General features: G+C 37.0%; 1 protein-coding gene across 1 annotated transcript; it reads left to right on the forward strand.

Moving 5' to 3' along the window:
- The first annotated feature begins 1,579 nt into the window (after window positions 1-1,579).
- LOC128664459 (ecto-ADP-ribosyltransferase 5-like) lies at window positions 1,580-23,959 on the forward strand. Its single transcript, XM_053719287.1, is given in 3 exon segments — window positions 1,580-1,666; window positions 23,262-23,913; window positions 23,916-23,959. Coding segments are annotated over 3 exon segments (783 nt in total).
- The last annotated feature ends 3,737 nt before the right edge of the window (window positions 23,960-27,696 follow it).

The following is a 27,696-nucleotide window of genomic DNA, read 5'->3' on the forward strand; positions in this document are numbered from 1 at the left end:
GTGTTGTGAGGTGTGGGGGGAGTCTAGTGAGAGTCTTATGATGTGTGGATGGAGTCTAAGTCTGTACTGTCTCCGGTCAAAGCAGTGGGGGATGGTAGGTTTCCCTATTGACTTGTGTGGTGGGTAATAGGTAGGGTCCATGAGTCTGTGGGAAAACATCTGGTACTTTAGTAACTTACAGTTTGAGGTGTCTAGAGCCGATGATCTGGGTGGATTCTGGATGCTCCTCCTATGGCCTAGAGGGAAAAAAGAGCATAGATGTGAATAAGTGACAACCCGACATTCAGTGGGGAGGGGTGGGAGGGAAGCTGGGGTAACCCCAAGAAATTATGGCCGAGTCTGGGGAGGTGGGGTGAGGCCAATGAGGTAAGAAGAAACTCAATAACAGTAACAGTAGGACCACAAAGAGTCCAAACATAATCAGTTTCAATATTGCAGTACCAATGTAAACATAAACTGGCTTGCACTGAAGCAGATACTTATTTCTTACTTTAAATGGTAATAATAATTTTGAAAACAAAGCACCCGATCCGTATAGTGGATAGGGTGGGAAAATGGCTGTGCAATACGCCCTGAGGGGCAAAAAGAAGCTCAACAAACGCAGGATCGCAGGGGATCCGGGTATAAACAGTTTCAACAATACAGATGCAACATGAACAAAAATTAAGATATACAAATGCAGATACTTAGTCCTTGATTTAGCAGGTGGTGGCAGTCCTTGAAGCAAAGTACCCATTCTGCAAGGTGGGTAGAGTGAGAAGGCAGTTGTGCACTGTGTGTGTCCTTCAGCCCTCTACATTGCGTGTGTCGGCGTTTAGAAATTCTTGCAGCTGTTGTGGGCTCAGAAAGAACTTGGGGCCTCCAGTTGTTGTCAGCCGCAGCTTGGCCGGGTAGAGGAGTGAGGCCTATCGGCCCATGGCATGTAACTTGGAGCAGAGGGGGGCAAACTCTTTCCGTTTTCTAGCCACTTCTGCTGAAAAGTCCGGAAAAATAAGAAGCTTATGTCCTTCATATAATAGATCAGGTTGAGATCTGTAAGCCTTTAAGACTGCTAACTTCTCCTGATATCTGAGTAGTTTGAAGATGACTTGCCTTGGTCTTTGGTTAGGTTTGGTTGGCAGTGGGTCTGGGCCTATTCTGTGCGCCCTCTCAATATCTAATGGCATTGTTTCTTGTGAATTCCATTAGGTCTTTATTTTTAACCGACTCTGGGACCCCCACAACCCTCAGATTGTTGCGGCGGGATCGATTCTCCAAGTCGTCTAGCTTTTCCTGCAGGAGTAAGTTGTGGCGTTCTAGGTGCTGCATCGCTACGGTAGACGTGTGTTGGGAATCTTCCACATCGGATATCCTTTGCTCTGCATGCTGCAGCCTGGTGGATTATTGGCGAATCTCGGTAGTGAGAGTGTCCAATCCTGCCTGAAGTGCATCCATCTTGAGTAGGAAGAAGGCCTTTAGATCTTGGAGCAAATCAGGTGGCGGTTCAGAGCTGGTGTCTCTCTGGGTGGGGGAGGTAGGTGCTGTGTTTATTTCTGCAGCGTGTTTCTTACTCTTATCAGATGCTTTTTGTTTGCCGGCCATGATTGGTATAGCCTGTGTCGATTTTCATGGGAAGTGCAATTGGTTGTTTCTTTTCTGTTTGTGTCTGCAGAGGCGCTCAGGAGAGGTATGAGCAGCTGAAACTACAACCCCAGCAGTGCAGGCTAAGGTTAAGCAACTACTCTGCTGTCTTTTAGCAGTGTATAAAGGTGAAGCACTGTCTCTCTCACTCTCTCTCACCTCTCCCGCTTCTAACTTTTAACAAGATGGAGTCTCTGTAATATGAGGGCTTATGGCAAAAGTTTTGACTGTGGAGTGGAAAAATGACAATCACCTCTCCTTTGTGCTAGAATTTCTGTATACACTCAGGTGGTTGATGAACTATAATCACTAAATGTGCTGTTGCCAGGTAGCTGTGCTTTTTATTAAGTTTTGCAGGGTTGATGCTTAGGCCACGTTGGATGGTGTGTATGTTATATTATGCAGTCTAGTTAATGCAGACCCTGTTCCTCAGCAGCTACGGGTGTGAGTGCTGTTATGTGCTGACCTGGTGTGATTTGTTGCGGTACCTCTTTTATATGCGTTTGGCACTCTAATGTGCGGTTCGCCCACAAACGTTGGCTTGTGGTTGATGTGGCCCCCCTCTCCCTCAAGGCCGGGTTCAACAATGTTCCCTGTGGTTCGCGACTCACGGTTGTTTAGCCCCTTCTTTGAGCAAGATGCTCTCTTTCTCGCTCCAGGCTGTCATTTCTGCTGGGCAAACCACGGCAGGGGGAAAACCAAGATGGCGCCGTTGCGCCTGGAGCCTTTTTCAATCTAGAGGGTCCGGTGACCAGGATCGATGCAAGTTGTCCTGCACACTGAAGTAGACAGCCGGTGTGTGTCTGTTACCCGGCAAGTCTGCTGTGTGGGGTTAGGCAGCTTGAAATACAGCGTTAGCTGAAGCAGTCTTACGGAGCTCTCACTCTCTGCGACTCCCCAAAGCTGCTTTTTAATGCCCACTGGTATTACGAGTCTTGCAGGTACAGGTATACCGCTCACTTTTTTGGCGCGACTCGGGAAATACAGCAAATCCACTTACGTCAATTGCGTATCCTATTTTTTCAATGGGATTTTCCTAACGCTGGTATCACGAATCTTCCTAAAAGTGAGCGGTACACCCTCTACCTCCAAGATCCCTAACACATTTGAAAGTCAGTAATTAAGAGTTTTATGGGCTAACGCCATAGTATAAAACTCTTAACTAAAGTGCTAAAAAGTACACTAGCACCCATAAACTACCTATTAACCCCTAAACCGAGGCCCCCCCACATCGCAAACAGTTAAATAAAATTTTTAACCCCTAATCTGCTGAACCGGATATCGCCGCCACTTTAATAAATATATTAACCCCTAAACCGTTGCACTCCCGCCTCGCAAACACTAGTTAAATTTTATTAACCCCTAATCTGCCGTCCCTAACATCGCCGCCACCTACCTACATTTATTAACCGCTAATCTGCCGCCCCCAACATCGCCACTATATTAAATGTATTAACCCCTAAACCTAAGTCTAACCCTAACCCTAACACCCCCCTAACTTAAATATAATTTAAATAAATCTAAATAAAATTACTATCATTAACTAAATTATTCCTATTTAAAACTAAATACTTACCTATAAAATAAACCCTAAGCTAGCTACAATATAACTAATAGTTACATGGTAGCTATCTCAGGGTTTATTTTTATTTTACAGGCAACTTTGTATTTATTTTAACTAGGTACAATAGTTATTAAATAGTTATTAACTATTTAATAGCTACCTATTTAAAATAAATACAAATTTACCTGTAAAATAAAACCTAACCTGAGTTACAATTACACCTAAAACTACATTAAATTAATTCCCTAAATTAACTACAATTAAATAAAATCTAAATTACGGAAAAAAACCCCACTAAATTACAGAAAATACTAAAATAATTACAAGATTTTTAAACTAATTACACCTAATCTAATCCCCCTAATAAAATAAAAAAGCCCTTCCAAAATAATAAAAAGAACTTCAATCCTTTTGACTGAATCCATCAGCCAATAGGATTTTTTCTACCTTCATTCCAATTGGCTGATAGAATTCTATCAGCCAATCGGAATTGAAGGGATGCCATCTTAGATGACGTCACTTAAAGGAACCGTCATTTAGTAAGAAGACGTCGAAAGAAGAGGATGCTCCACGTCGGATATCTTGAAGATGGACCAGCTCCGTACCGGATGGATGAAGATAGAAGATGCCGTCTGGATGAAGACTTCTGCCCTCCTGGAGGACCTCTTCTTCCCGGCTTGGATGAAGACTTCTGCCCATCTGGAGGACCTCTTCTGCCCGGCTTCGATGAAGACTTCTGCCCGTCTGGAGGACCATTTCGCCCAGCTTTGTTGAGGACTTCGGCCCGGTTGGGTGAAGACTTCTCAAGGTAGGGTGATCTTCAAGGGGTTAGTGTTAGGTTTTATTAAGGGGGGATTGGGTGGGTTTTAGAGTAGGGTTGGGTGAGTGGGTGGTGGGTTTTAATGTTGGGGGGTATTGTATTTTTTTTACAGGTAAAAGAGCTGATTACTTTGGGGCAATGCCCCGCAAAAAGCCCTTTTAAGGGCTATTTGCAATTCAGTATAGGGTAGGGCTTTTTATTATTTTGGGGGGCTTTTTATTTTATTAGGGGGGTTAGATTTTTAAACTAATTACACCTAATCTAATCCCCCTAATAAAATAAAAAAGCCCCCCCAAAATAATAAAAAGCCCTACCCTATACTAAATCACAAATAGCCCTTAAAAGGGGCATTGCCCCAAAGTAATCAGTTCTTTTACCTGTAAAAAAATGTACAAATCTCCCCCAACATTAAAACCCACCACCCACACACCCAACCCTACTCTAAAACCCACGCATTCCCCCCTTAATAAAACCTAACCCCTTGAAGATCACCCTACCTTGAGAAGTCATCACCCAACCGGGTCGAAGTCCTCAATAGAATGCCAGCTCAAATCCATTGGCAGATTGGATCAGCCAATTGGATTGAACTTCAATCCTTTTGACTGAATCCATCAGCCAATAGGATTTTTTCTACCTTCATTCCGATTGGCTGATAGAATTCTATCAGCCAATCGGAATTGAAGGGATGCCATCTTGGATGACGTCACTTAACGGAACCGTCATTTAGTAAGAAGACGTCGAAAGAAGAGGATGCTCCACGTCGGATGTCTTGAAGATGGACCCGCTCCGCGCCGGATGGATGAAGATAGAAGATGCCGTCTGGATGAAGACTTCTACCCGCCTGGAGGACCTCTTCTTCCCGGCTTGGATGAAGACTTCTGCCCGTCTGGAGGACCACTTTGCCCGGCCAAAAAGTATTCATGGTAAAAACCCAATCACATAATAAACAAATATAGTGTGTAATTAATTACAGCAAAGCTAATGCACAAATCTGTCTGAGCCTAATAATAAGTGCATGTGAATGAGATATATGTGACATGTATCATGTAACTAGATCAATATGGTCTGCATGAGAGAGTAGGCACAACATAGAGGAACAAGCAAACAATGAAATGCACATAAGCATGTTAGCATGTGTATCTTACTTTGACCGCAACTTAATCACTATACAGCAAATTTCATATACTATTTAGACAATGCGAGAAAACCTGTTGTACATAAATGGGGCTCTGTATAGCCGTTGTTACTTACGGAACCGTTACAGCCTGATCAGAAAACATAATCCAAGTACTTCCTGAAAGAGCACATGACTACTAGGCCCAATCAGCAGCCAGCATCAGCGTTTCCATGGCAACGCACCGTTCACTGCCAAAGTGCTCATAAATAATAAAAGGAAGACCCAATCGATAACGCAGATCCAATGGGCAGTGCATGGTCACAGCAAACCAAGGCCACTGCGCTGCAAAAAATATGTAATGGTATTAATCAAATGAGTACATAATGGAAAGGCTATTGTTTGCACTTTGTATACACTGTGTCTGAGGAAGGGGATACTTTGTCCCCGAAAAGTCACTACTTTCACAATAAAAGAGTTTTTTAGAAAGACCAGTGAGTGGCAGTTTTGTGTTCAGCTATATTTAATTACACTAGCACCCTGGCAGTTGATATACTGAGTGAAAGTGCTCTCCCTTGTTACTATATATAAATATTATATATATATATATATATATATATATATATATATATAGTGTATATATATATATATATATATATGTATATGTATACAAATGTTTTTATGTATTTATATATATATATATATATATATATATATATACATTTATAGACATATATACACATATAAACATATAAATACATATGTATACATATAAACACATATATATAAGTGCACTGGAACCTTTGCAGTTAAGCAGATGAAAACATGCAAAAGAATATTTATGCAATATTCAAGTGTTAAAGTGCATTTACTGTAAATATTTCACATTCCAATGTTCTGGACATAGCACAATATGCTCTATGTATTTATAAATAGATATATATATATCTGTATATATCTATACCAATACATAATCATCTTTATACATAGGTATAGATATACATTTTACCAAAATACCATCATATATATATATATTGGAATGGGAAATATTCATATTTTTATGTCAAGTTAGCGCACTTGAGAAAATGCATTTGGTTAGAGCGCGAGGGTAGGGTGTTAGGTTTTAATTTTGTCCATTGACCTCTATGAGGAAATAGGTTATTATGCAAGATATTCTAACTTCGGATTTTTGCATGCATCAGGGTAAGCGTGCGAGCAATAACTTTTTACTTTCAATTCATAATACGAGCTCATCCTGATGTGCGCAAAAAGTTTACTTCTAGCACAGTTAACACTCGAGCGGGAGTGTTAAATAGAGCTCCACTTGTAATCTGGCCCTAAATTGTTTGAAAAATCTAAAATAAGCAATGCCCACTACCAGCAAAAAATGGCCACTCTCAGATACATAATAAGTGTCTACAGGACCGAACCCTACTCACATTATATTAGGCAGGGCGGGCTGCCCTGTAGGTTCATTTCCTTTACTAGCAATGTTACATCACTTGACACTGTAATATTGTTTCATTATTAAAATCTAACAGCTCTATAAACAACCCTGTAGCTTTCCCACTGAATATCTTGGGATATAATTCAAGTCTCTCAGATATATTACTCAGCTAATTTCAGCTTTGTACTATCCACAAATTACCTCACAAAGATCTCTTTATCTACCCTACTTGTTTCCTACTGATTTCCTTCAACCTTACTTATGTAACCAATTCAATTAAAAAATTGTCTCTGTAAATGAGGGTTTGTATTATTGTTATTGTTTTGTGTGGAATATGGCTGAATGTTGGCTTTTATAAACGTCATAATATAGTGGTTAATACTATTCCACCATCAATAAATACTTTGGGCTAGATTACAAGTGTAGCGCTAATTTATTGCGCACCCGCAAACGGGTAAATTTCCCCGTTTACAGGTGCGCAATAAATAACCAGCCATTACAAACAACATACAAATATCCAGATTGGCTCCTTCACATAAGGGAAATTGTGGGTGGGGTTTGGCTAGTAAAAAACAGTTGCAGTAAAAATGATGTTTATTTTTAAACGTTTAGACTTGGCTGATATGTCCCTTTAAAATTAAAAAACAAACAGAAAACAAGTTACTATACTTCTAATACCATTCTTTTTCTCTATGCTTAAGTCAGCTTTGTTTAGGGTACCCGATATTTAAAGGGATATTTAACAGTATAAGAATGTAATGTAATTTTTTTTCTTTCCTTGGTATGAGTATGTTAATATTTCTTTTTTTTCTTTGTTATTTAATATGTAACCCAATATATAAACAAAATAAAAAAATAAAAAATAAAAGTGTAATATAAAATGTTTAATTATGTATAGTTAAAAAAAATTGCAATATACTTTCATTATATATTGTGTCCTCTTTCTCTGTAAATTATTGGTTTTCTTAATGGGGGCACTATGATATAGCTTAAGTTTACCCTTATCTATCCTTCCTGCTGAGGATAACTAGCAAAGATATAAAGCAAGCAATAAAAAAGACTGCACAAGCAAGGCTGTGTGGAACAATACTGTGTGGAAAACGGTTTCCACACAGTATTGTTTGCACACACAAAAAAAAAAAAAACATGGAGATGACCATTAGTTTACAAAAACAAAGTACTTTATAGAAACTATATCTTTACACTTATATTTTCAATATTTCAACAAGTAACAAAATTGTAAAAAAAATAATACTTTTATTCTTCAAAGGATTATCGTTGATTTTAACTCATTGCTTGTCTACCATCTATTTACTGTTTAACATTCCTTTAAGGGCTAGATTCCAAAAAACATTTCTCTAACGAAGACTTCACTAGCATTAGACTGTTTGCGCTTCTCTGATTCCGCTGGTATTACAAGTTGAAAAAAAACTATTTTGCTCTAGCGGTAACCCGAAAAGCACAAAAAACCTAAGCTGAGTTTTCGATTGACAGTGCATGTGTTCACCCATAGAAATAAATGGAGACAAAAAAGTTGGAAAAAAACCCCACTCGCAAATGACCTCACATTTTGGCATTCCCCATAGAAGTCAATTGAGAAAAAAAAATAACGCCCTACCATAAGTCCCTAGCCTAATAACCCCCAATCCGCCATCCCCCCATATCTCAAACACTAAATACAACTATTAACTCCTAAACCGCCATCACCCCACATTGCAACATACCTAAATAAACTATTAACCCCTAAACCGCCACCCCCACACATTGCAAAATGCCTAAATAATCTATTAACCCCTAAACCGCCATCCTCCCACAATGCAAAATTATAAACTAACATCTAAACCCCCTTAACCCAAATTAAAATACCCCTAAATTAACTAAACAATATCCTCCCACAATGCAAAGTTATAAACTAACATCTAAACCCCCTTAATCCAAATTAAAATACCCCTAAATTAACTAAAAAATATCCTAACTACCTTAAAAAAACTTACATGTAAAATTAAATAAAAACCTAATCTTACCTTTAATAAAAACTACCATTACACAAAAACAATAACATCTCAGAAAAATAAAAGAATTTACAGTACATAAAAAAAAACTACCATTTCATTTTTTTGGAGCGCCGTCCATTTTTATCGGTGAGTACCAACTTTTGGGTTAGTTGTTTCTTTTTTGGGGGGTTATAGATTAGGGTTTTTATTTTTTTTTGTGCAGCAAAAGAGCTGAATGCCCTTTAAAGGGCAATGCCCATCCAAATACCCTTTTTGGGGAAATGGTTAATTTCGTTTTTTTTTTTTTTTTTTTTTTTTTTTTTGGGAGTTTGAGGGGGTGGGGGAGTTGTAATGTTAGGGGTTTATTGTTTTTTTAAGCAAAAGAGCTGACTGACCTACAGAAGGCCCTTTTAAGGGCTATTGGTAGTTTATTTTTAGAACAGGGTTTTTTATTTTGGGATTGTTGTTTTTCTTAAGGGGTATTAGAATACGATTTTTTTTTTCTATTTTTGGTGATTTCATTTTCTGTAATGTTTTTTATTTTGTAATGCTAGGTTTTTTATTTTTGGTAAATGGTATGTTTTTTTATTTTTCTGTAATGGTGTTTTTTTCCATTTTTCTGTAATGTTAGTTTTGGTTTTTTTTAAAGGTAAGATTAGGATTTTAATTAATTTTACAGATAAGCTTTTTTTTATTTTAAGGTTGTTAGGATATTAGGGGTTAATAGTTTCTTTATGGGTGTAAGTGTACTTTGTAATGTATTTTTTATGGGTTTTGTGAAACTTTTAAATTTTAGAAACCAGATTACAACAGCTCTTAGATTGTGGAAAGGATTGAACTTGTAATATTAGCGGATTGAAAATGGATCGCAAACTCGCGATTGCTCTAGCCCAAACCGTTTGCCCCGCACTTGTAATCTAGCCCTTAGTATGCACATTCATACTGTAGTAAAATGGTTTCTACAACAACTGCTCAAATGAGAAAGAACAGTTATTTTGAAATTGGTTTAATGTTAACAATAGCTCCTTACACAAATATTATGATGAATACAAATCCTTAGAAAATGATCTTGGCTGGGATATATTTTAACCTGTTATGAAAGTTTTTATATGTTTTTTTAAAAGATAATAATATACACCATTATTTTAAATAATCTGATATCAGTCATATTTATCAATAAAGTAAGCAAGATGCATCCATGTTTAGACTGCTAACAGTGCAGGGATTTTTGTTTGGTATTTATAAATGTTTATTTAAAACATGGTACCACTACCCATATGGGACACATTATGTATAACAGACTATAACCTTAATACATTATTAATAAATTAGATGCAATCAAGTTTAATATGCATTTTGAAGAATATTTTTTGAGTGAGAACTCTTTGTGAATACCGTGGGGCATATTTATCAAGGTCTGTTGGACCTGATCCGACACTGCGGATCAGGTCTGCCAGACCTCGCTGAATACAGCGAGCAATTGTGTCTTATCTAATTAGGTTTTCAAATTTGAGGATATTGTAATACATACAAAATCCATTATGGCTACAAAAATTGTATATCTTCTAAAAAAAAATTACAAGGAAAGACTTAGGTCCACATGTATTAAACTGCGTGCGGACAAGGTTTTCAACTTGAGAACTTGTCCGTAAGGTTTTGTTGCATACAGGCAACAGACCATGTTTGTCCACTTCCGTATGTACCATTACACACTCAGTTGAGCATGTAATGCTGCCCCTTCCCTTCGCGTGACCAATCGCACGAGGGAAGGGCCTGTCAATTACCCCATGCAATCAAGTTCGGGGAGATTTCTCTTCACCATTTCAGAGATGGTGGAGAGTGTAAGAAGCAGCGGTCTAATTACGGCTTCTTATTAAATAGCAGGAAACAGGCTTGCGAACCTGCCCCACAAGGGCTCCGAAGCAGCTTAGTACATGGAGCCCTAAAAGACTTAAACATGTTCAGATTGGAGCACAGACGGGGAGGTGATAGAAACTGTCAAGCATATTAAATGACTTAATAAAGTATTCTTCACAAAAATATCAGCACCAGAAAATGGGGCCAGAAACTGAAGTTGTATGGTAGAAGGTTCAGGAGTAACTTCTAGAAGTTCTTCTTCCCATAAAGGATGAATAAGCATAAGGTTTTCCTGTAAACTAATTTAGCTTACAATTTATAGAAAATATAAGTAAACTTTTTGGGCCTATGACTCTTATCCAATGTAAAAATATATGTTTTTATGTTTATTCGAAAATACGGTAATCAAGTGATTTTTCAGTGGCTATACATTATGGTAATTTCACTAATAATTTTCACTGAGAGATTTTGACAATAGAATTAAATCCACCAGAAAGCATTTCACCTAATGTTTTACTGATTAAATCAATCTTACAACCTTTTGTGGTTTAAAAAAAAAGTTTAACTAAAATCAATTTTTAAAACTATGACATTTTTACACATTTAAAATGATGATCAGAATGTTAATTTATTGTTTTAATTAAGTATGGATAATAAAAAATGTAAATTGTGAGGTTAGCCAAAATTAAATGAAATTAGTAAATGTGCATAAGTCATTTCCCCTACAGTGAAAAAACGCATGGGCAAATTAACAGAAATATTATTTTCAAAGACTGTGAAAAGAAAGTTTCTTAAAGATTTTTTATGTTTAACCAGAAAATATTGTTATGTTATATAAATACAACTGGAGGCTTAATTATTTAAAATGGCTAATGTTTAATTTTATTGCAATGACTTAACAAGAGAGAAAAAGAGCACCCAATATACAGATTTGTATAGATTTATTCCCTTAATCATGCAAGATATAGATTACATTCTTAAATATTAGAGTATATATCATTGGTTTACTTGAAAGTCTAAAAACAATAAGGACTTGTTATATTCATTAGTATTCATAAACAGGGTGTTGAATTAGATTTTAGGAGAATTTGGAGCCCAAGGACCTTAATATCAAGCTTCCAGATAATGTCATTCCAGGATAGACCCTAAGGCTGGGTAATGATAGAATAGATAGTTCCTTAGCACAGATGGAATAACCTTGGATGTGAACAACAGCTGGATTAGACATCTTACAATAAAAAATACAGTAGTAAAATAAGAGCAGTGGCAAAGGGACCTGAAGAGTGCATCATAACACAACATTGTAATTGTGTGAAAACAAGACATGACATAACAAAAGGACATTAGTTGGTGTGAGTGTTGTGCTACATGATTTTAAATGAAGGATTTTACATCTTTGCTTTATAGTTTTTGCCATAAACCATTAGATTGCTGCGTTGTTTGCTGGTGGATGTGTGTACTTGTGTCTTGACGGCAGAGAGAGTATAGGTTATATGCTAGCCTAGCTGTTAACCCACAGGGATTTGCACCTAAATTACGTTGGGCACAGATGTGAGATGATGTAAGCTCAGCAGTTTGCTGTTATAGTTTATTGGCTTTATAGATGAATATATGACTCTCATGATTTACTTTTCCATTGTTGGGATGCATTATGTTTATGTTTTCACTATTGATTAAATTGATGATACTCTATAAATCTCATACATTACATAGCGGGCATGCACTCATTTTCTTTGAAATGCTGTTTTTTCTTTTAATTGTGTTTTAGCTACACTGAGAGCATTAGATAGTGGGTCCAACATAATGGGACTTTTAACCTTTTGGCATATGCTCACAACTTGAATGATTGAAATTACAAAGTATCTATACATTCAATGGAACAGGCATCCCTCTTACTGATCTTTAATATGTTCTAAAGCAAATATAATATAGATTACCAAGAGCACAATACCAACATTATTAAACTATATTGTGCAGGTTAATTATGTGCTTCTTATGTAAGATGTAGGGTTAAAGAACAGGTTAGGAAAAAATCAGGAGTGTGCCAAATCTCTCTGTTCTGAGTCATACGGGGGAAACCTTTATCCTTTCATAACCTTTTCTATGTCATGCTCTGTTAGAAGCAGATTTTCTCCCAAAGCTAAATCTGTTTACCCATTTTCTTTTAATAAAAAAAAAAACACTCATTGGTACTGAAAAAAGTATGCATCACAATGAAAGTACATATTAAATACCAAATTAGCTCACACCTTGAACAAACACAATTCATTTTCCCATACAAAAATAACACTTAAGGAACTGTATTTTTCATGTGTTTTTTTTTTCTTTTTTTTTTTTATAAAGGCATTTTAATTCATTTATTTTTTCCAACAAGTAGTTTTTTTTTTCTTTTGTATATGAATTCCTAGAATTTGCAGAATCAAGTTTCAATAGTTTGATTTTTCTTTTAAAACATTAATCTCTAAAACTTTTTTTTAATGCTTTATACTTGTTTTTATATGATTTTTTATTCTGTACAAACCAAGACTGGTCACACTGGATTTACAATCCACCAAAAGCACGTTTATGAAGCAAAGTGCTAAGTGACCTGAAAAAATACACAGTAAACAAGAATGTTGTCTACACAGGAGTCTTGATTGTTCACAGACCATAGCTGTATATATAGATCACAATGAATAGAGCTCTGTTTACTTATTTCTGTACATAATTCCACCTAAGATGAGTCAACATTCTATTTAAATAAAAGCTCTAAAGTAAAAAGCTTTCTTGTCACTAGAAAGGACTGCCTCAAAAACCGTCACTCGAAGTATGAAAGTAAACTGTAGAATTCTCAAACATAAAAGTGCAACATTGTCTAAAAACAATTCAATAAAATTTTCTTCAGATCTATCAGATTTAGACAATAATAAATCAACTTTGATGTCAGACATTTTGTTATAACATATGCTACCTAAAAATTGGGTGACCAATAAACATCTTTAAAAATTATGAAAATATTATTTTAGTCAAAAAAATGTATTCAACTGAAAGAAAAATTGCTTAACCATTTCCATGTTTGTAAGAAAAACAGTGAAAGCTAACATATGTAATTAATTTCTTTGTTAAATCTAAAATAAGATATTTTAAAATATTAAGTACAGTATATTTTTTTCATAAATATTTTACATTTATAGAATGTAAAAGACTAAAGGGCCATTAAACTCAGAATTTAACAACTCATAAAATGTTTTTTTTTAATTCAAAGTATAGCATTATTGTAATTTATCTAAATTATTTATTTTGTTGCCTTTTGCTGTAAAATACATCTGAAAAGTATGTTTTTCTCCCCTTCTCTCATGGAGGCTTTGGTTAAGCCCTTAAGGACCAGAGACGTACCCTGGAGGGGGTGGGAGGAGGGCGGGAGTGGGGGGGGACCGCTTAGCCACGATACAGGGAAAAAAACATAAAAATAAATAACTGCGTCCTTGAGGGGGAAGGAGGAAGTAGGGGCAATGAGGGGGTTTCATGTGGGACCTGTTAACGGAAAGGGATCTCGGAGGGAGAGAGGGTATTGAGGGGAGGCAGCTACACTACAGAAAAAATTGGTCTTTTTTTTTTTTTTTAATTAGCCAAATTTGCAGCAAACTAGGTACTGGTAGACAGCTACTAGTACCTAAAATTATTGCAAATAAGCAGAGGGGGGAGGGTTAGAGAGCTTTTTGGGGGGATCAGGGAGGTTGGGGGTTAATGGGGAACCTACACTGCAGCAAATATATAAAAAAAAAAAGGCTTTTATTTTCATACTGGCAGACCTTCTGCCAGTACTTAAGATGGCGGTGACAATTGTAAGGTGGGGAGGGAAGAGAGCTGGTTGCGGGGGGTCAGGGAGTGATCAGGAGGAGGCTGATCTCTACCCTAAAGCTAAAATTAACCCTACAATCCACCTAATTAACCCCTTCACTGCTGGGCATAATACAAGCGACATTTAGCGGCCTTCTAATTACCAAAAAGCAATGCCAAAGCCATATATGTCTGCTATTTCTAAACAAAGGGGATCCCAGAGAAGCATTTTGTGAAAAAGTTAACGTTTCTTTTTTTAATTTGATCGCATTTGGCAGTTAAATTGTGGCATGAAATATAACAAAATGGGCCTAGATCAATACTTTGGGTTGTCTACTAAAAAAATATATATTTTGTTTTGATAGGTAAATATAAAAAAGGCTCTATTTCTGTTTAAATGTAGTGATGGCAAAAATGCTAAAACTGCTCTGGTCTTTTGGGGAAGTTTTGCCCAGTCCTTAGGGGGTTAATACTGTTATCTATTTTCTGTAAATTAGTGTTTTCCTCCCTCTATTCTTCACATTGGCCCTAAAGTCATTGCCCCTGTTCCTTTAAATAAATGATAGGCAACAAAAGAACACCAGACTTAGGCCACGAGCTGCAACAGAGTTCAGTTTATTGACAATGCCAAATAATCACACAGAGTGACACACAGAAGAACGCCTGATGCGTTTCACGCATGTGCTTCATCAGTGACATGTGCGCGAAACTCGTCAGTCGTTCTATTGTGTGTCACCCTGTGTGATTATTTGGCATTGCCAATAAACTGAACTCTGTTGCAGCTTGTGGCCTCAGTCTGGTGTTCTTTTGTTGCCTATTGATTATAATAGTGGTTGGAAATACCACATTTACCAGACTACAGCCTTTACCCTTTATCCTGCTTGATTGGTTTATTGTGATTTGTCATCATCTAACCCCATCTTCCTAGCCTATTGTAGGCGATATACATACTGACGTCAGCGGCTCCTGAAAACCAGATGGCACACGCCCATAGAGACGAGGACAAAGGATATTCCCTGTGGTGACTACTGGAGGGTTTACTCGCCTAACAGGAATGCCATCGGATGTTATCCATCCACGGAGGACATACAGGAGAGGCTATGGAGGTATGAGGGACTGACTGACTGGCATACAAGCGACTGCACGGCAGACTTTGCCTCGAAGCAGACAACTCACACCGCAAACAGGATTACAAACGTACTGACTACTCTTCCACATAGTTGGGACATATACTGGTGATTACATTATAATCATTGATATCCAGCTCTACAATTGGGATAGATACAGCTGTTCCCAGACAAAGACGGTATACCTTTAATTCTGTCACATCGGATATCTATTTTCTATGGTTAATACATTTTTGAAAGATTCCATTTGGAGGTCATTTTATTTACAACTATCCCAGTATTCTATATGAGTATTTGTACTTACATACTCTAATATCCTGATGCATTTGATATGTGATAGCTATACTAAATTTGTTGTTTGATTCCTTTAAATAAATGTACAGCATTTATGAAACAGAGTGTTTTTTGTATTTTTTGGTTTTTCTTCACTCTCATATATATCATGTTTTTAAAGTTTGTGTGTGGCATTTATAGACATTGGTAAAACTCAAAAGGAATCTACATACTAGGGATGGGTGAATGTTTCGAAATATTCTAAATTTAACACAAATTTTGATACGTTCGAATCGAATTTCAAATGTTTATATAACATTCTAACATTCTATTTCCGAATTTTAAGTTTTTAATTTTTCAATAACATTTGAAAATATTTGTTTGAATAATAGAATGTTTAGCTATGAAGTTTATATCACATTCAATTTCAAAATGTAATATTCGAATTTGAATGTGACATTCGAATTTGAATGTAACATTCAAATTCGAAATTGTATTTCTAGTCTAATACTGTGTTTTATAAATGTAATATTTGAATTTGAATGCTACATTTGAATTTGAATGCTATATTCTAATTTGAATGTGACATCAAATTCAAAATAGTATTCCTAGTTTACAACTGTGTTTTATAAATGTAATATTCGAATTTGAATGCTACATTCGGAATTCAAATGTGACATTCTGTCAGGGTGCCAGGAATCAGACTGAGAAGAGAAGTGCAAAAATAGTCACACCTTTATTCATAGCAAAAAATAATAAAAAGTCAACAAGTCAAATAACAAGCCAGGAGTCAAAACCAGAGCTGGTAGTCAAACGAGCCGAGTCAGGAGCCAAAGCGAATAGTCAGACGAGCCGGAATCAGGAACAAGGAAAACAGCAGAGTCAGGAACAAGCCAGGGATCAGGAACCAGGAAGGATGCCAGGCAGCCAGGTAATGCACAGGAACTCTCACAAACAGGTCTGAGACAACGCAAAGGCAAAGCATACTGAACAGAGGCCCTTTAAATAATAAGTGATGACATCACAATTCTGAGACTGCAACCTGTCTCACATGGATGATGCATACCAGTCTGGCCATAAAAGGAAGTGTAGGAAATTAGCAGCATCCCCCACAATGCACCATAGTCAGGAAGAGAGGTGAGTAAAATGGCCGTCAGCATCACATGGCAAACAACAGGGGAAAAACCCTGACACATTCAAATTTGAAATAGTATTTCTAGCCTAACACTGTGTTGTATAAATGTAATATTCAAATTCGAATGAGACATACGAATTTGAATGTAACATTTTAATTCGAAATATTATTTCTAGTCTAATACTGTGTTTTATAAATGTAATATTCAAATTCGAATGCTACATGAAAAAATGAATTTGAATGTCACATTCGAATTTAAATGTCACATTCAAATTTGAAAGTGACATTTGAAAACTGTAAATAACATTCGATAATAGAATTTTTAAGAATATTCGTTCTTATCAACATTCGATTATGTAAATCGAATTTCTACAATAACATTTGTTCTAACATTCAAATTCGAATATAAAGACATTTGCCCATCCCTACTACATACACAATATTTCATCATACCTATGATACGACAGTATTTAAACTGTTAAAAAAACATTTGAAGCTGGTTATATGATTTTTAAATAAACTAGGAAGGCAGTCAGTAACATGCCGCACAACAACAAAACAAAAAAGGTTTTTCAAAGCAGGAACATGTTTTCCAATAAACTAATGAATAAATAAATGGAGGAAGCAATGAAAAAAATGAATGTTTTAAAAAAATATATATTTATCTATTGATGGATAAACCAAAAATTATTGTATTACTTTTTAAAGTAATATGAGTGTTGAAGTTAATTTTATACAGATTGCAATAATTTTTCAAGATATTTATATTTTTATTATAGTCTTGCTACTTTTCTCACCCCCCCCCCATTTATTTATGGTTTTTTGTGCTGATATGATTTTAGCAAATATCAGGCTAGATTACAAGTGGTGCACTATTTAGCTAACCAGACACAGCGATAGACTTGGGGCGCGATCCGAAATACGGCGTCGTTTGCGGCACAAGCGAGGGAACCCGTGTCGCCCGCAGTTTCAGATCGCAACTCGAGCTATCCAATATACGGTGCCGTCAGTTGCTAACGTGCCGTAAGTCGGATAAACCAGAGATGTCCAGAAATCTGCGTAAGTACAAATTTCTGGCGTCGCCAGTGACTTGCGCCACGTTAGAAACTGCCGGCGCCTATAAAACCTGACTAAAGTATGAAATCACCCGCACTGTCTAACACGCCTCCTAAACATAGCCCGACACGTCTAACCCTCTATCCGCTATCCCCCCTCACTATCCTAACAATAAAAAATGTATTAACCCCTAAACCGCCGCTCCCGCACCCCGCCGCCACCTAATAAAGTTATTAACCCCTAAACTGCCGCTCCCGGACCCCGCCGCCAGCTATATTAAATCTATAACCCCCTAAAGTGAGCCCCTAACACCGTCGCCATCTACCTTACCTACCCCCTAAAGTGAGCCCCTACCCCGCCGCCATCTATTTTTAAAATTATTAACCCCTAATCTAATCCCCGTACCCCGCCGCCATCTATTTTAAATAATTTAACCCCTAAAATACTAAACTATCCCTACCACTAAACCTAAGTCTAACCCTACAAATAGCCCTGAAAGGGGCTTTTTGCGTGGCATTACCCCAAAGTAAACTGCTCTTTTGCCAGCCCTTAAAAAGGCTTTTGGTGGGGCTTTGTCACAAAGTAATCAGCTCTTTTGCCTACAATCTAAATCCCCCTACACCGCTGCCACCTATAATAAATGTATTAACCCCTAATCTAATCCCCCTACACCGCCGCCAGCTATATTAAACACATTAACCCCTAATCTAATCCCCCTACACCACTGCCAGCTATATTAACTATATTAACCCTAATTATATTAGGGTTAATATAGTTAATATAATTATTATATTATATATATTAACTATATTAACCCTAATTATATTAGGGTTGATATAGTTAATATCGTTATTATATTATATATATATATATATTAAGTATAATAACCCTATCTAACTCTAACATCCCTAACTAAACTCTTATTAAAATAAATCTAATATTAATATTATTAATGAAAATATTCCTATTTAAATCTAAATACTTACCTATAAAATAAACCCTAAGATAGCTACAATGTAATTAATAATTACATTGTAGCTATGTTAGGGTTTATATTTATTTTACAGGTAACTTGGTATTTATTTTAACTAGGTACAATAGCTATTAAATAGTTAATAACTATTTAATAGCTACCTAGTTAAAATAATTACCAATTTACCTGTAAAATAAATCCTAACCTAAGTTACAAATACACCTACACTATCAATAAATTAAATAAACTACAAATATCTAAACTAAAATACAATTAAATAAACTAAACTAAATTACAAAAAACCCCCCACTAAATTACAAAAAATAAAAAAAAATTACAAGATTTTTAAGCTAATTACACCTATTCTAAGCCCCCTAATAAAATAATAAACCCCCAAAATAAAAAAAAAGCTCCACCCTATTCTAAATTAAACAAGTTCAAAGCTCTTTTACCTTACCAGCCCTTAAAAGGGCCTTTTGCGGGGCATGCCCCAAAGAAAACTGCTCTTTTGCCTGAAAAAAAAAACACAATACCACCCCCCAACATTACAACCCACCACCCACATACCCCTAATCTAACCCAAACCCCCCTTAAATAAACCTAACACTACCCTCCTGAAGATCTCCCTACCTTGTCTTCACCCAACCGGGTCGAACTCCTCATCCGATCCGGGTGATGTCTTTATCCAAGCGGCAAAGAAGAATTCTTCATCCCAGCGATGTCTTTATCCAAGCGGCAAAGAAGAAGTCTTCATCCCGGCGATGTCTTTATCAAAGCGGCAGCAAAGTCTTCTTCCATCCGGCAGCATCTTCCATCAAGCAGCATCTTCAATCTTCTTTCTTCGCTCCTCCGACGCGGAGCATCCATCCCGGCCGACGACTGAACGACGAATGAGGTACCTTTAAATGACGTCATCCAAGATGGCGTCCATCGAATTCCGATTGGCTGATAGGAATCTACTACCGGTATATATATATATATATATATATATATATATATATATAATATATAAAAATAAGTATTTACAATTAAAAGTAACATTTTCATGTATGTGAAGAACATTGGAATGTGAAATATTTACGGTAAATATATTAAATATTATGGAATTATTATTTAGACACACACATTTTTATATATATATATATATATATATATATTATAGTGCTTTGACGTCAAATATATTGCCATATCCCATATACGTTTTAACCCTTATAACCTTTTTATTTTAATATTTATGTTTAAATATTTTTATTAAGTTTTGCAGGTACAACAGTACAAAAAGTAAAAAACAAAAAAAGACCAACAGTAAACAACGCTTCATTAAGTAGCTCTTAATGTCCTCAGTGCTCTATCTTCCCTCTCATTTTCTGTTTCCTCTTCCTCAAGCCCACTGTTACAGATCCCATCTCCTGAATAAACAAAGTCTTTTTGAAATATACTGACAGTTCCAACGTCCAGGATGAATATATAGCTTTATAGTTGTAAGTAAGCAGGAGTCTTTTGTTCCAATATACTATTTTGTCCCTATTTGGGGAAAGGATCAAGTTATGAAACAAGGTATAAACATACAAATAATACAATTAAAACATTAAACGGCAAACAATAAACAATTGTTGAGTCTTTCGTGGTCATTCACCATTTTTAAACTTCTACACTTCTTACTTCTTAGTTCACCATTTATTTTAATATTTATGTGAATAATTTTATCATATCATATGAGTGTAGCTGTAATTTTAAATTTATTTATGTTGTGTGTGTTGTAACTTTTTTTTTTCACAGACTGTTTTGTTTTATTTTTAAGCTTGTACCTTAACAATTAAAATGAGTGAATGTATTTTACAGATTAAATGCCAGGTTCTGGATCTGAACATGATGACCAATAGTGATGTCGCGAACCTAAAAATTTGGGTTCGCGAACTGCGAACGCGAACTCCCGCAAAAGTTTGCGAACCGGCGAACCGGGCGAACCCCCATTGACATCAATGGGCAGGCGAATTTTAAAACCCACAGGGACTCTTTCTGGCCACAATAGTGATGGGAAAGTTGTTTCAAGGGTACTAACACCTGGAATGTGGCATGCCGGAGGGGGATCCATGGCAAAACTCCCACGGAAAATGACATAGTTGATGCAGAGTCTGGTTTTAATCCATAAAGGGCATAAATCACCTAACATTCCTAAATTGTTTGGAATAACGTGCTTTAAAACATCAGGTATGATGTTGTATCGATCAGGTAGTGTAAGGGTTACGCCCGCTTCACAGTGACAGACCAAACTCCCGCAGCGGGTACAACATCATCATCATCACACCGTACGTCCATGTGTGTAATACTGCCTGACTGAGACATATCCCTGTTATCTACATCCTCTGGCAATAATGGCTGCGCATCACTCATTTCTTCCAACTGATGTGTAAATAACTCCTCTGACAGATCAAGTGAAGCGGCTGTGGTGCTAGTGTTGGTGGTGGCGGCAGGCGGGCGAGTGGTAACTTGAGAGGTGCTGCCCGAAGGTAAGCTGGAGGAGGATGGTGCGTCAAGGTTCGGAGCGGAAGCTATTGGGTGTCCTGTGTTTAAAAGTCAACTATGTCCTCAGAACTTTTTGAGTTCATGATACGTGGCCTCTGAACACTGGGCATTATTCTAGGGCCAAAGGGAATCACAGCACCACGACCACGACGGCACCTGCGGGGTGGCCTGCCTCTGCCTGCCATTTTTTTTAAATGTACACTTACACTACTATTAAACAAGATATGAGTGGTGCCACTGGGCAAGTGGGCACAGCATACGCTGTGAGCCTGACACAAAAAAGCAGACTGATGTTTCACAGTCCAAAAAGTTTTTTTTGTTTTTAAATGTACACTTACACTACTATTAAACAAGATATGAGTGGTGGCACTGGGCAAGTGGGCACAGTATACGCTGTGAGCAGGAAACAAAAAAGCAGACTGATGTTTCACAATCCAAAAAGTTAATTTTTTCTAAATGTACACTTACACTACTATTAAACAAGATATGAGTGGTGCCACTGGGCAAGTGGGCACAGTATACGCTGTGAGCCTGAAACAAAAAAGCAGACTGATGTTTCACAATCCAAAAAGTTTATTTTTTCTAAATGTACACTTACACTACTATTAAACAAGATATGAGTGGTGGCACTGGGCAAGTGGGCACAGTATACGCTGTGAGCAGGAAACAAAAAAGCAGACTGATATTTCACAATCCAAAAAGTTTTTTTTGTTTTTAAATGTACACTTACACTACTATTAAACAAGATATGAATGGTGGCACTGGGCAAATGGGCACAGTATACGCTGTGAGCAGGAAACAAAAAAGCAGACTGATGTTTCACAATCCAAAAAGTTTATTTTTTTAAAATGTACACTTACACTACTATTAAACAAGAAGATATGAGTGGTGGCACTGATGATGGAAGTAGGCACAGTACTATCACTAACACTACCAGACTGATGTAAAAAAAAAATTAAAAAAATTTACACTAATGTTACAACAGATATGAGTGGTGGCACTGAGGAATTAATCACAGTATATGCTTGCTGTGGGCCTGGCACACAGGCCAGATGGAAAATAAAATTAGATTAAACTTACAATTAGCAAATTAATGTAAAAGTTTTGTTTTTTAAATTTAAAATAATGTTACACCAGATATAAGTGGTGGGGGTGGCACAGAGCAATTAATAACAGTATATGCTGTGTGCCTGACAGACCCAGGCCTGATGGAAAATGAAATTAGATTACACTAACAAACTAATTTAAATTTGTTTTTTTTTTATTTACAATAATGTTACACCACCAGATATGAGTGGTGGCACAGAGGAATTAATTACAACATTAGATTAAACTTGCAATTAGCAAACTAATGTATAAAGTTGTTTTTTTTTTAAATTTAAAATAATGTTACACCAGTTATGAGTGGTGGCAGTGAGCAAGTTGGTACAATATATGCTGTGAGGCTCACACACAGGCTGGTGGCAGGCAGGCAGGCAAATGCCAAAAAAAAAAACGACTGGAGTTCTAGCCCTATGCAAAAAAAAAGACTGAAAAAAAAGAAAAAAGAAAGACTGATGTAGCCCTAAAAAGGGCTTTTTGGGGTGCTGTCCTTACAGCAGAGATCAGATGAGTCCTTCAGGACTGTAGTGGAGACTGAATACACTAGCCTAGCTATCAATTTCCCATTAAAATCTGGAGCTGCAACACTAAACCTCTTCTCTATTCAAAAGCTGCATCACAATGATTCTAAAATGGCTGCTGCCCGTGACCTGGGAGGGTCTGGAAGTGAGTGTCTGCTGCTGATTGGCTGTAATGTGTCTACAGACTGTGAGATACAGGGTCAAAGTTTCCTCAATGATGACGAATAGAGGGCGGATCGAACATCGCATATGTTCGCCTGCGGCGGCGAACGCGAACAAGCTATGTTCGCCGGGAACTGTTCTCCGGCGAACAGTTTGGGACATCACTAATAACCAACTCGTTTGATGACCAGTACATTGGCTGTTCAGAGATATTGGAGAAGGACATTATGCCAGATATACTTAAGAAAGAAAAATCTAATGAACAGTTTTTAGCAGCTTGGGATACAGCAGAAGATGAGTGGAGTGACATAAAGGAAGATATTAATCTCCCTGATGATTTTAGTGATGAGTATGGAATAGCCATAATAGTTTATACCATGGAAGAACCAGTACAAATTTATAGACAATTTAGTGGTAATTTGAGTATAGCTGGGAAGTCAAGAGACTTTTACATGAAAAACTTTCATTTCAAAGCACTTCACTTCTATCTGACAAGAGCTTTGCAAAAACTGGCCCCTGAGTGTAAAGAATTCTAAAGGACGTACAGGGGTACGTCCCTGTTATATAACGAGGTCTCAGAAGTTCTTCGTTTTGGACACTTTGCGTCTTCATCTTCTAACAAAACCATAGCAGAAGGGTTTGGAACACACACTGTTTTTGAAATATTGACTTGCCTTGGAGTGTACATTGAGGAATTTTCATTTTATGAAGAGCAGGAAATGCTTATTCCTGTTACAGAACTGTTTGAAAATGTTGGAAAAGAGGGAAACACCTATTTTCTCAACAGTACAGGTCAGCAGTGCAGTTACTCAACTGTGCTTTTTTGGGAGGTGGGTACCAAAATAGTTAATTGTTTAGGTGACTGGCACTCATAAGATATGATATTTCTTACATATAGTTAAAAGGCCATTTATTATTTGTATTATAAATCATTATTATTATTATAAAAATATTTGTTAGAGCATTTTTTTAGTAAACGCGTTTTTTAGACCAATTCTAATCCATCAGGAACCCTTTTTGAAAACATTGCATGACAGTGCGCAGTGCTCCCAACTGTGTTACTTTATTTGGGATTGTCACAATTTGTGATCAAAATGTTTAACCTTATTAAAGTCCTGGTTTACTAAAAACTCCACTTTTATTGTAATAAACTTAAAGGGACAGTCCACTCAATTTTATGCACTGTCCAAAAAGATAGAGAACACTTTGCACAACAAACACTGCCATACATCACTATAGCCTATAACCTCCACGTCCGCCTGTCTATAAGCCCGTGCAGGCCGCTCCCCATCTCAGTGTCTTCTAGATCTTGTACAACAGGTAGACACTGCTAGTTCATGTGTGCCATATATATGACATTGTGCTCACTCCTGTGGAGAATGATAATGTTTATGCAAGAACCAGCACTGATTGGCTAAAATGCAAGATTGTTAAAAGCACCGACATAAGGGTTCAGTTTGCATAAGGCCGAGACACAGATAATCACAGAGGTAAAAAGTACACCAATACAACAGTGTTGGCTATGCAAAGCTGGGGAATGGGTTATAAAGAGATTATCTATCTTTTTTAAACAATAACAATTTTCAAGTAGACTGTCCCTTTAAGAACATGGCAGGGCTAACAATATTAACACGTGCAAAAAATAATAGTCAATTTCCCAGCTGATGTGTTTCAGCTGTTGCCATAGTCTAAGCTTATACAAAAGCCTGTTAGCCAATCACATTCACTGAATAAAAGCAACGACCCACCCATAACATGACAAGAATCCTCAAAGCTAATAAGGATCTTGTATTAAGGACTCCTGTCATGAGCGTACATCGCTGCCTCTATCCAATCAATATTGTCATGAAATTTTAAATGCCATTGGTTTGCACGGTTTTGTATGCGTCAGCTGCCATGTTTTGTTTTGTTTTTTTTTAATAAATTTTTATTGAGGTTGTGCGAACATAATACAACTTATGAAGAATAACATATCCTAAAACAAACATATATGATACAGTATAGTGTTTCTGCATACATAAAGACAAATTACATTCCCATCAAAGGTGACGCTATGCAGAAGACTGGAACCTCTGTTTATTTTTATATATTCTGAACAAGATGAGTTTCCTCGCTTAATACTAAGACACCTTCTGTATTTACTGAAGGAGAGGAAAATGGGAAATGTGAGTGGACCTATAAAAATAGAGTAAATGAACAATTATTCTGTTAAAAAAAACAACTTAACACTGGAGGGGTCCTTTCTAGAGTTGAATAATGTAGTAAGATATGTAGATATAATGCAGTAATCAATGTATATATAAACATATATGGTATACAACAAATAGCAACAAAGAAGTCACCAATTAAATATTTAGAGAACATAGTAGAATATATAGGTATGGTGCAATATATAAGACATGGTGACTTAGAATAGGATGGCAATTAGAATTTCAAACAATAAATACAGTAAAAACGCCATTCCTTTGCTAACATAATATGGTATGATATGTAGATATGGTATAATATTTATGGTGCGGTATAGGTAAGATAAACCGCGTAGTGGATTCTCCCGGATTGGGAGACTTATTATGGGGGGGTGGGGGGGGAGGGGGTAGTTAGAATATAGCAAATAAATAAATAGTGAATATGTTTCATAGATTGGTATCCATAAATTTAGTAGTTATAATGAGAATACTGAAAAAAGCCAGCTTTGTTTATGAGCAGTTATAGATCTCCAAACTCTCAATTATAGATAAGGGCTTGCACCTAGCAAAAATGATGGGAAAGAGGGTTTTGCTGCCTCGGCCGCTGGCAGTCCAACCCCCATATATTAATATCACTAATGCTATCCAAAAGGGTTGACACAGGAATGAAATGGAAAGTTAAACTCAGTGACCTATTCACTGCGAAAATCAATATTGAAAGAAAACAGGGTATAAATGGTCAGTCCTGCTGACCTAAATAGATAATAGATATTTTTATAAGAAACTGCATATTCCGTGAACAACCCCATGAGTGTAAAAACAAGGAATCGATATGTCCATGACCTAATGTAATATAGCATCTAAGATAAACATGTAAAGATAGCATAGTATTTAGATTCCGTTCGCATCCTAGTAGGTGCACATAAAACAGTAAACAATTATAACACAAAGCTGAACCATATAGATGACATAAATTAGGATGGCCCTGTGTTAGAGAGCCAACTATGGGCATGTTAACCTGAGGAGTAATGAGCTATGAAGTATACGATAGTGAGTGCCAAGTCCTGTATATAAGATAAAAATCTTTACAAAATATTACCTCTAAACTAGAAAAAAAAAATATGTTACATTGCAAGTATCACTCACTACATCATAGTAGCAATCATAGCTTTATCAAGATAGAAAGAAAATATAGTGTTATATGTGCTTAAATCAGGTATATGGTTGATAGGTCATGTCTACACATCATTGAAGCAGTCTCAGATAGCCAGGGCAAGCTGTCCATGATGAAAAACATGCTACGGTGAGAGAGGTTACTGCGATGTAATGTGCCAATATGGGGGTTTCCTTACCCCACACCGGACCGAAAAACTGGACAAAGTCTCTGAGTCACCATGCTAAAGCTTTGAGTAGCAGCAGATGTGCCGTGGAGAGGGTAGAGAGACAAACCCCTGGGGTCCCACTGCAGCTTCAGCAAGTATGCATAGCGATAGTAGCAGCATGGATGTTGAGCCAGAAGCCAAAAATAACTAAGCGTGGGCATCTCCGGTAACAGTGTCCCTTGTGCAGGTAAAGAAGACTCAGTGGGCTCTCCTTTCTAGGGTGCTGCGCCAGCCAGTAAAGCAGATCTGAGTGCGAAGGCAGGTAAAGGGCCTCATCCGCACCGCAACTGTTCTGGGGCTCTCCTAGAATCTTTTTTAAAGTGCGGGTAGTTAGCGGAGCTTCTCTCAGGTTGAACGATTCTGTTTGCAGGTCGTGCCACTCCAAATCAGAGATCTGCGCAGATTTGGCTCCCTGTTCCTCTGAGGCCATAGTTTCTTGAGGCAATGAAGCGTGCTCCGTATTTATAAACCAAAATGGTGGCTTTTGCGACTGATCTGTAGTTCCCAAGCACTTCTCCTCAAAGTCGGTCAGGGTAGGTGAAAGAGTGTTATGAGCAATGAGGGGCTTAAAAGCCTCAGACACTGCATGTAAGATAGCTTCATTGTGATTGTCCAGTAGCTCCTGCAGCTGTCTATAAAGGAGAGCCGCCATAACTTTGCAAATGCGATGTGACAAGCAAAGCTAGAGAAAAGGATCTTTCAGGAATATCCTGCCCTGTCAAGCCACTTTCTCAACAGCAGGATGATAGTACACCATAAAGGGCTCTGAAAGAAGGTTATAAAAGGATAAAATATTCTTAAATTCTTTGAAGATAGTGAGATAAGTTAGGAACTCCTGAAATGTGCGACTTGTTTCAATGCTAGTTGGCTCCGCCCCCGTAACTTTTTTTTAACGCACTACCTTTTACATGAGATTTTCAGTCATGCCAACCCGACAAGTGTAAAATGTAATTGCGCTCTCGCTTTCACATTTATTTTCAACTTGTAATATGAATGCAAATTAATGCGTCCACAATATT

Source organism: Bombina bombina, chromosome 6, assembly GCF_027579735.1.
Source record: "Bombina bombina isolate aBomBom1 chromosome 6, aBomBom1.pri, whole genome shotgun sequence".
In the NCBI taxonomy this organism is placed as follows: domain Eukaryota; kingdom Metazoa; phylum Chordata; class Amphibia; order Anura; family Bombinatoridae; genus Bombina; species Bombina bombina.